The sequence below is a fragment of the Rhodnius prolixus genome, unplaced genomic scaffold (genome assembly GCF_049639745.1).
Source record: "Rhodnius prolixus isolate KJV_2025 unplaced genomic scaffold, Rpr scaffold_7, whole genome shotgun sequence".
Lineage (NCBI taxonomy): Eukaryota > Metazoa > Arthropoda > Insecta > Hemiptera > Reduviidae > Rhodnius > Rhodnius prolixus.
In genome coordinates this window covers 31,360,910-31,372,163 of record NW_027411582.1, presented here as the reverse complement: position 1 = coordinate 31,372,163, position 11,254 = coordinate 31,360,910, and the positions used below count along the sequence as shown (strand labels likewise).

General features: G+C 35.6%; 1 protein-coding gene across 1 annotated transcript; it reads right to left on the bottom strand.

Moving 5' to 3' along the window:
* Positions 1-5,695: 5,695 nt before the first annotated feature.
* On the bottom strand, positions 5,696-7,723 carry LOC141447412 (uncharacterized). The gene has a single exon (XM_074114922.1). It carries the CDS (start codon positions 7,660-7,662, stop codon positions 5,809-5,811), a length of 1,854 nt encoding a protein of 617 aa, XP_073971023.1. The 5' UTR covers positions 7,663-7,723; the 3' UTR covers positions 5,696-5,808.
* Positions 7,724-11,254: the final 3,531 nt, after the last annotated feature.

Sequence of the window (11,254 nt, the reverse complement as noted above, 5' to 3'; positions counted from 1 at the left end):
TTTTTAAAATGTAATTCTCATTGCTCTTAGCTTTGAATTGTCACTGCTTCTTTTAGATGCCCAGAATACTGAAATTTAGCCTAATTGCATTCTTTAGAGGCTAAAACAAAATACATTTAGTTAAAATAGTACTGAAATTGAAGGCGCCACGGTAGCCGTTCGTATTTTTTTAAATTTACCCACTAGATAAGGGAAGTACCACGATGATACCAAATTTACGATTATGGGTTCCGCCGGATGTACGAGGTGTGGCTATTAAATAACGAGACTATTGCTGTAAAACATTTTATTTTAAATTTAAACATTATTTAGTTAATATCCCCTTCAATATACACCCCTTCCCATATCTCTACAAAGCTCCATGCGAATTTACCATTGTTCGAAACAGTGCTGGAAGTCTTTTTTCTGTGAGCTCCTGCATGACGCGTGCCGTTTTTTCTTTTACAGCTTCAACTGGGACTGAAATCGTGTTTTCCTTTTAATGCAGATTTGACTTTGGGGTAACAGATAAAAGTCACATAGGGGCCAATGTCAGGCGAATAAGGCGGATGGCCTAAAACCTGGGATGTTGTACTAGGCTAGAAACGTCGTCTTGACAGACAATGCAGTGTGAGCCGGCGCGTTGTCTTGATGGAGTACCCCGTAACTTGTTCTTCCACAAATCGGGTCGTTTTTTTCCTTACTCTTTCACAAGAGTTGAACAAGTACCTCACGGTAGTAATATTGATTAATTATAATAGATATTTTCATATCCGTTTTGGACGTGGAAGGGCGACCCGACGTCTTTTCGGCCATCTTGGAAACGCTTGAACCACTCTAAAACTCGCGCACTTAATTAACATTCATCGCCATAAACTTCTTTTAATAAAAGATAAGTTTCATGTAAGCGGTCTTATCAAGTTTTGATGTGAAATTTCACGACAATTCGTTGTTCTACTACATGTGTAGTATCATGTTTTCGGGCAAAACGAAACTAACACCTCTTCTCACAAACGACGGTTCCGGTCAAACACAAATTTCTCTACAAACACGTGAGACGCTGCAATCGAAAGAGAAGGCTTAACGCTGCACAGCTATCGGTCGTTAGGATTTGGCGCATGCATAGTTCTTCTGTAGCAGCATCAGTCTCGTATCCAGTTTTGAGCTCCCCTGTGAGTTGATTTTAGCTTCATTGGACCTCAAAACGGATCGTTTCCGGTTTTCTTAATTTCGAATATTTATCCCAGAACGCCGCGGATATTTCTCTGATCTAGTAGAATGAAAGCAAGGGAGATATTTCGAAAGCCTCCTCTTTGCGATGAAAGTATTTTTTTTTCGTTTTAATGTTAATAATAAAATTTATTAGTTTTTATTATATTTTATGATTAGTCATAGTCAGGACTGCAGTTCTAAACTATAAATGAAATATCGTACATTCCAGACCCAATATAGCACGCTCTTCACACAAAGTGTCAGCGTTATAGCGGAATACATGGTCCCTGGTCCCTGTCTATTCATTTACCGGAACAGGGACGGGGAAAAACAAAATTAAAAGGACTAGATAAATAGACTGACATACAAAATGGATTCTCTCCCCTATTGGAAACTTGAAATAGGTATTTTTTATTTTTACGACCATCTTTTCACTCATTTAATATCTATTAATTGAGCAAAACCGTTTAGTATACGAATCGAGAGTGTATATGGTGCTCATGTATGTGGGGTTGATAAAGGGGGGAAACGGAATCGAGTGCCTGTTTAGCGGCGTTAAGAATGGGGCTACTATTGGTGGAGAGCAGCCCCAGCTGTTACCTAATGTACCATGACACCCTTTTATATAAATTTCCCAATGGTGGTAAATATGAGAAGAGGTTAAATAACTGTTATAAGATTGTCAAAGGAAGAAGGGTTGTTTGGTACGGCTATGGAAGCGCGTATTCTAGGGTTAAAAAAATAAAGTTTAGCAGTTTAAACTAACCAGTTTGTGTCAGCTAGTAGCCTTAAAGCAGAAACCCTTTAGGCTTATTAGCCTTACAAAATATTAACTGGTTGTTAACCCTTTTCAGGGTGGTATACCACCCTCAACATATAAATTAGAGTTAATTATTTTGGTCCTACATTATTTAAATTTTCACTTTTTATCCCCTTTAGATTTTTTATTTATTTTATTTTATTTACAACCTGTACATATACGTACATATACATTAAGTAAATGTGTGCTTAATTGAGTTATGCACAGATTGTAGGCTGAATCCTGGAGAATCCCGTGCCACAATCTGGAAGGCATGCTGAGAGAGGGGCCAGCCAATGCTGGAACCCTCTAGAGGTTGAAAGGAAGTTTAGGAAATAGGTAAAAGGTCGCGGGGGCCAACGTCGTTTCAGGCGTCTGTGGAGGACTGTCGGGATGGATTGTTGTGGATAAGGCTTGTGCTGTTGGGATTAGGATGTGATATTCTAGTGATTAGCACCTAGACGATGCTGGCTGTTTGGCGAAAGCCAATGCCAAAAAAAAAAAGATTTCTGAGGAGGTCATTAGCGCCCCTGATCATTTAATATTTCCTCTCTTCTTGAGGGCTTCCAGGCTATTATTATTATTACGTTAATTTGGAGTTCAAACGAATGTTTACGTTTACATCTTCTTGCGTTCTTGGTCCTTTTAGTTTAAGTTTAATTAAGTAGGAAGTAGAAGTAAATCGATCTATGCGCTTGATAATAAAGCCAAATTAATTAGGCAAACTAAGTCGATTGTCCCAAGTCTCATTACTTGATTATTGAAATATTGAAAGCTAAATTTCAATGTAGACAACTACAATTTAAGATCAACAGAACAAAACAAAAAATAATCCAATTCGACATTGATAAGTGCAGGGGATATCCAATTAATGTTTGACTTTGTATCTATATAGTCTCGGTGGTGCAGTTTAAAGAAGTGCATACAAGTGTTGCTGGTGCATTGTTTAAGAAACTAGAGTTGAAATGAGATGTAAAAGTAGCTGAATACCGCTCTTACCTCTCGTTCTATCTGTCTCCCGATCAGGTCGCCATACTGCCATTATTTCACTTCACGGCTGCACCTATAGCCCTTCCACCCGCCCCCGCCCCACATCTCTCTGCCCCTTTTCAAATATACATGGTTTTAACTTTTTAACATTTCCAAATTGACACCACGTTAACTTTGCTAATAGGTTTTGAATGCAAATCGCCTATATAGTAAATTTAATTAGGACGATTAGGGTAGACATTGAAGTATGATCACCATATGTTTTATAACAAAGAGGATAATATACTTACGTGTACACCACTCTCTTTGTCGCTCTTCTAATGGTTATGTTATAAATGCCAATGCTTTATAGATCATGATCACATTGTTGTGTAAAATAAAAACATTACCTCTTTGGCCACGTAATACCAGTCATTATAGTTATCCCTATACTTGGTTATATTTTATACAATTAGAGGTTACCATTCTTGGTTTAAACAGTAAGTTTTGCTTTTTATTTCTAAGTATTTATTCTTATTTACCACTAACTTATCGTACAGAGTTTGCGCAAAAAGATTGTTGATTTCAAGCATAAAATTGTCTGTACTGAAAAGGTAACAATTACGATTAATTGATATCCTTCAATTGTTCGCGCGATAGTTTCCATTATCGATTAGTAAATTCATATGATCCATCGCATATAGAGAAGCACAGGGACCATGTAATCAGGATTTCGGGATTTTCTGACTTAAAAACTCCTTGATATCGGTGTCCGCATCAGGTTTTGCTCTTTGACAGGCGTTTATGTCAGGCATACGGTCGCGCAGATGGCCTTACAGCATCCATTCTTATGGTATAAACTCTGCGGACTGGTGATAGTACAGAAATTGTGACCTCTCTCGGATCGTTGAAGTTGGTTCTTCTCTCACTGGACATTTTGTGAGACACTCCATAACACCCCATCATCCATCTTATCGACGATTTGTTCTCGATTATGAGAAGAGGCTAGTTTAGTTTGGATCTTTGGTAGGGAACTGTTTGATGATCGAGAAGATGAGAGACGGTTGCTCTGAATTTTAGGTGGGATTGAATTTTCATTCCAGGTCCGGTAACTGTTGCGGTTTTTTTTTTTTTTTGAAGCTGCGCGGGATAAGACAGGCGCATACTGTTTAAACCAAGAATGGTAACCTCTAATTGTATAAAATATAACCAAGTGTAGGGATAACTATGACTGGTATGACGTGGCCAAAGAGGTAATATTTTTATTTTACACACCAATGTGATCATGATCTATAAAGCATTGGCATTTACAACATAACCATTAGAAGAGCGATTAGAAAGTGCAGGGTTTCCTTCTACAGGCGAATATTAATACTAATATGAATAATTACTTATTGTTACTACTTATTTAAAATAAATGGAAATCGTTCATTGTTATATTCTATGAGGATCGAATTTAGTCTTAATATTTTTTGTATTTATAAGTATATTTAATGTAATATTTTTTAAAAAGAAGTTTTACCTATTTTGCCAATATACCCTCTTTTTACTTACTGAATCCAAGTTTGACTGAAATGAGTCCTTCAACGATTTATATCCAATTACCGACTAAAACTGCTCGAAATATTTAAAAACTTGTACATTTTAATAATAATTTAACCTAGTTCACTAATGTCTATCCTATTAATTCTATAATAATGTTACTATATTATAATAATATACATTCAAATAAATATTTATTATGCACATAATAGGGACACAGTTAAGGGTGTACAGATTGATGCAGATCGTTTTAGATGACGTTAGAGGCGAACGTCATGGCTGAGTGGCGACCCCCCTCTAAAGACCGGGTGTCATCTACTACTAGCCTTAGGAAATCTCCGTCATTTCACTCATATACACTCCTCCTATTATGTATAATACATAACCCAATCTGTATACAATTCAAAGCAAAGCAAACAGATGCTTCTACAAAAAAAAAATAATAATAATAAAGCAAAAAGACCTCCTCAACTAAGTTAATGGTTATTAAAAAGCCATCTTGGGTGTCATTTTTCATAGATGAATTGAACTTACGATTTATTTGGCACTGGGTTGGTTTTATTGAGTAAGTTTAATAACTTGGTAAGGGGTTATTTCCGGTATAATTCTGTTTGCGGGATTTCCAAGGAAGATCTTTTTCTTAGAATAGCTATGAAGCAAGGAAGGTGGAGGGCATAACTTCAACCTGAACGGAAAAATTGTGGTTGAGAATGGGGTCTTTTAAGTCCGGAAATACTTGATGGTACTTTAACCTGTATAATGAACACTGACATCTCTTTCTATAATTTCAATGTACATAATAAAATCCCATTGAAACTTAGAAATTATTCTAAAAGATGGTTGAATTTAATATTATACCAACTTATAGTTACCAAATATTAACTATTACATTACAGCTGCTCCAAAGATCCTAATTATATTCTTAGCAAAAAGTTACCGTTCAATTAAAGTAGCAAGAAATGAAACTCTTTGTCTTTTGATTTTTTTTATACGTCATAGCACGCATGCTCGAGCATCATCAGGGACAGATTTGGTGTAGTGATTTCGCACTACCGTCTCACAAGAGTCAGCAAGTGTAGACTCTCATGATGGACAATAAACATGCCCGATAAAATCAAAGAGATTATCCAGTACTGTGAACCTAAACAGATTTACAATATTTTTTTTGGCACTAATTTCACTTATTTACACTGAATCAAATTGAATATATTTTATTTATTCTCAAGAATACATTTTCGCCCTCTGACTGTGGGAGTCCTTACAACAAAAAAAAAATGTATTTAAAGACAGAGACAGAAGAGAATTTTTTAAAACGTCGTTTTGGAAATGCTTTTAAAATAAGCAGGATGTCTTTCTTTTTTTGGCAATTCTTCACTTTTTGTCTTAGCATGCGCAATGATTATGCTCTTAGTAAACAAATCGATATCATTCACTAATGATTCTTTACGGCTGATAACTTCTTCTTGGCTCAGCATCTTGGCGCCTAATAACGAACTAGTAGCCGATATGATCATCACTGCATTTCCTGAAATTGTTGACTTATCATCCAGTTTAGTGTCTGATATAGTTTCAATTATATGCCTTAGACTTGTTCGTAAAAGTTCAACACCACTTTTTGTCAAATTTACCACTTCCTTATTTAATAAATTTTTTACTTTTGTTGGCAAACGATCAATATCATCGCCGAAAGGTTTACTATAATCAATATCAGCTTGATATTCTAGTAAATACAGTTCATTTGGCCTGTTTATCGCTATTTCAATGGCCTCCCCAATTAGACGTTTTATTAAATCCATAACTTGTAATAGCTCCTTTTTGTCAACATATCCTAATAAACGTAATATTATTGGATTTTCAATTGTTGAACTTTTTTCTAGCCAATCATTGACCGATTCTAGGCAAACTTTTGGTATATGCGGTTGTTTGTAATATAAATCAAAATCACTATCAGCGTTCAATAAGATCTTGTACCATTTTTCATCATCTTTTGCCATTTTTAATTTTTCTAAATCAAATTCATCATCAGAAATTTGTTTCTTTTGCAATAATCTGTAGACAATCTTTTGGAATCTTGCTTCATCAACCACCTGTTTGAATTTACTACTTTCTTGGTTCAATTGTCGTCGTATTTCAGTGATTCTCTGTTCTAACCATGTAGCAGCTGGTGGTTTGAAATCTGGTTTCAAATCTATCCTGAATTTCATTAGTTCGTTCTGATCAACTTTCCTACGCACTTTACTCTCTAATGACCAAACATATGATGGTTTTTCCACAACTTTTACGGAATTTAGGCTAAATTTCTCGCTTACATGATTGGGCGTATAAAGTATGTTTACATTGGCTATGTTGATTAGCTCTTTTGGGGAATCATAATGGGTTCCGACATTATCTATAGCCTTTAGGATTTGGTCTCCGTCTAGTAAAGCACCAATAGGGCATTGATACGGATCTAGGTAAGTAGCCGGTGCCATTGTCACAAGAAATGTACTACTTTTACTATTCGATTTACCAGCGTTCACTAAGGATAGCATACCTTCTCGACAATTGCTTAATCCAAGAGGGCGTTTCTCCCTTATAGGATGATCTTCATTTTCAAAACGGCCAGTCTCAAACCATCCACTGTGCGCGATTCTATGTATCGGTGAGCCGTTATAACGTACACATTCTTTAAGGAATCTAGCACAGCTGATCGGCATTAAATCATTGAATATTTCAAACAACATCCTGCCAATATCTCTTCCGTTTAAAATAACATTAAAATATACATACGATCTTTCCATATTCCTTGGACAATATTCTAATGGATTTGTGGAGATCTGTACGGAAACGTTTATAATATCGTCCAATAAATTCAGCGGTATATGTTCATCATGTCTCAGAAATCTGTACAAAGCTATATCATCACCAATGTACGTCTCATTAATCCAGACAGCACATTCTGGCTTCGCTTCTAAAATCTCCGTATGCATGGTACGTTTCAAATGTATCCATTCTAATTCGAATAAGAATTTCATATCCATTTCATAACGTTTGGGCGCTGTACTTATGGCGAAGTTTGCAAAATATCTGGCCGTCCAACATTTCGGCTCAGTAACTATACCACGGATTTTTATTATAATAACTACTGACTTGGGTACATCTAAAAATTTGTTTGGCGCCATTTTTTTTAAGTTAGCTTATTTTTTCTTGATCTAACTATTTTAGTTTTAGATTATTTTAATTCAGGACATTTCTATGGTAATGGCTTACACTTATTTTTGGTTTTAGATCTTTTTTTTTAAAAAAAATAAATAATATTTTAGATTTTAGATGGAATCATTTTTGAAAATATCTAAAAAATAAAAATTTGAGAAATCGATTTAAGTAAAACGATACTTCCGGTGATGGGAATTCGATTGCTAAATTACAGTTAAGATCTCTAGAAGGATCAAAACGTAATGTGAAGTTTCAAATTTTCAGCGATTTGTTCGTAGTTGTGATATTTTATTTTATATATCGTACACGGCATTTTTTTTTTTTACACGATTTTTAAATAAAACTTTTTCACACGAATTTTTGGTTCTATGGCGAATCCCCTCAAAAAAAAAATTATTTTTTTTATTTCTAATTATGACAGTGTGATCCAGAAGTCCGGTCAGTTTATGCCCACACTTATGTTAGTGACTTGGTCTTGTTGACTTCACATGACTTCATGACTTGTTTACTTTGTATTCCGGAGTTACCGGGGGAATACCCGAATTTTATTATCACTTTTTTTCTTTATCTCGTTGTACTTAAACTTGGGACCCAGCATATCGTTGTTCAGTGTTTAAAGTGTTCAGTATATCACATTTACTGACTGATGATACCATTGTTTTGATCCAGTTCGTGATAAACGTGCACGCTTGTCATCAAGTAGCGATGAATTGTTGCTAAATTGATTTTTACTCTTAATTTCAATTTAAATTTTTATATGTACTGAATTTTTACTGTACGCTAATTTGAATTTTTTTTTTCTAATTAGATACGTATTTAATATGTAATATGGATTTCATATGGATTTTTTTGGAAGGTTTTTTTTGAAGAAAAAATTGAGAGTTTTTTCATCTTACAAGATTTTTTTAAAGTTGTGGAAGATATCCCCGAAATTACGTCGCACGTAATTTTTTACGCGATTTTTTTAAGTACGATTTTCTAAGGAACGTATCGTACAGTGTAGAACCAAGAATTGGGTGGTACCATAAACTCTACGAGGGTCGTTTGAAAAGTCCGTGCAAAGTCAGGGAGATAGCACTACTGGCGCGTATCGAGGTTATGTTTAGTTAGTAGCATCTCTTGGAAGAACACACACCAAGTTTCAGCCAGATCGGTCTATTTTTTTGTGTTTGGCATTCGTTTGAATCGAGGAAGTCGAGTGATTTTCAAAAAATGGACGAAAAAGAATTTCGTATGTTGATTAAACACTACTTTATGAAGGGCAAAACGCCTCAGGAGACTGAAGAGAAGCTTGATAAACATTATGGTGACTCTGCACCTTCGATTAGAACAGTTTATAAGTGGTTTCAAAATTTTCGGAGTGGCCATATGGGCACAAGTGACGCTGAACGTTCTGGACGCCCTGTTGAGGTTACTACTCCAGAAATCATTGATAAAATCCATGATATGGTGATGGATGACAGAAGAGTGAAGGTGCGTGAGATTGCTAGTGCTGTGGGCATCTCGAATGAACGGGTACATAATATTTTGCATCAACATTTGAACATGACAAAGCTATCCACAAGATGGGTGCCGCGATTGCTTACGCTTGACCAAAAACGAAATCGTGTGAAGTGTTGCAAGGACGGTTTGCAGCTGTTCCAGAAGAATCCGCAGGACTTTAAGCGTCGTTTCGTCACTGTGGATGAAACATGGATACATCACTACACTCCTGAGACCAAAGAACAATCTAAAAGGCGAAGACCGTTCCTTCGGCCGGAAAAATTATGCCGACTGTCTTTTGGGATTCGCAAGGAATAATCCTCATCGACTATCTGGAAAAGGGTAAAACTATTCCAGGTGCATATTATTCATCGTTATTGGACCGTTTGAAAACCGAGCTGCAAGAAAAACGCCCACGATTGGCCCACAAAAAAGTCCTTTTCCATCACGACAACGCACCAGCTCACACCTCAGCAGTTGTGGTCGCAAAATTAATGGAAATAGGGTTCCAACTCGTTTCACATCCCCCCTATTTTCCAGACTTGGCTCCCTCGGACTACTATTTGTTCCCCAATATGAAGAAATGGCTGGCGGGAAAAAGATTTTATTCAAACGTGGAGGTGATTGCAGAAACGAATGGCTTGATCTATTTTTCAGACTTGGACAAATCCTATTATTCGGAAGGGATCAACAAACTAGAGCAGCGTTGGACGAAGTGTATAAGCCTAAAAGGAGACTATGTTGAAAAATAAAATAGGTTTACCCCAACAAAAATTAAGTAGTTTTTATTTTTGCACGGACTTTTCAAACGACCCTCGTATTTACAGATATTTCTGTAGAAAACTGAATTTGGGAAAACTTAGAATGTTCTTAATACTTTTCTTAACAAGTGAGAGAATTTTTTTAAAAAAAATATCTGCACGCAGTACCAACCAGATTTAAGGGAAAATGAAAAATACCTTTTTCCTTTTATTAGTCACTTGTTATAAAAAAAAAAGTCAATTCTTGTTAAGGGATATTACAAAGTACACTAATCTGTAAATATCTCATAAGTGCATCCCACTTAGCAACTTGACCATAAATTTGCTCCAGTAGGCCAATCCCTATTAGTATGCATTTTACCGGGTACTAAGTACATTTTAAGTCCGCCTACAGAGGAATGAACGTGGGTGGCATGATCAGAAACTGTTGAAAGTGTTTAGACAAGTACAAACTAGGGATTAAATGATGGCCACTAAGTCAAAGAAGTGGAAAAAATAAAAGAAACTAAAGTAAAAAGAAAAACAAGATTTTTTTTGAAAAGAAAATTAGTCCCTTTGTCAAACTTGTCACCTGACAACCTCTTTACCTGTACTAAAGTGACTGTCCAGTTCTTTGTAGGGTACGTTTCTCTTTCATTCCCCCTCCATACCGCACAGAAGTAATTATTTATTTATCTACGAAAGAATATTATTAAATATTATTGGAGGAAAACGTTTGGCTGGTTTTCACGTACTTTGCAAACTTATTTCCCGTTAGAAATATTAAATAATTTAATAATAATTAGTAAACTTAGATAGATTGTATTAAGGATGCGTTCCACTAAGCTCTCGCAACGATCAAAATGTACCTTCAGCCGTTCCACTTGACGACTGGCGATCGTTGTGGTCGTGGCGAAAACGTCACTAATGAGCTGGGACAAAGTGGGCTTTCAGAAATTTGGCGCAATTTTTAAAAGCAAAGATAGCGACCGAAAAAATTATATCAGGTAAATGAAAGTATTATCTCATGCAAATAATTGAATGTGTTTCTCGAAAGTCTAAAAAAAATAATATAATGAAAAATTACTTATCCCTTTACATACTAAATCACTGAATAACGACCAATTACACTTTGATAGTTAATAATACGTGGCCTAAGTTTTCGCTTTTCACCATTGCGATTTTGTAAAATTGCATACCACTCTTCATCGGAACTAGATGAAGAACTTTCTAAAGCATTATTACGTTCCATTAATAAATATCCTACTGTTGACACAAAAGACATTTTAATTTTATTTAAACGTAAATTTTATAAATACTCCACGAAAATGTAATA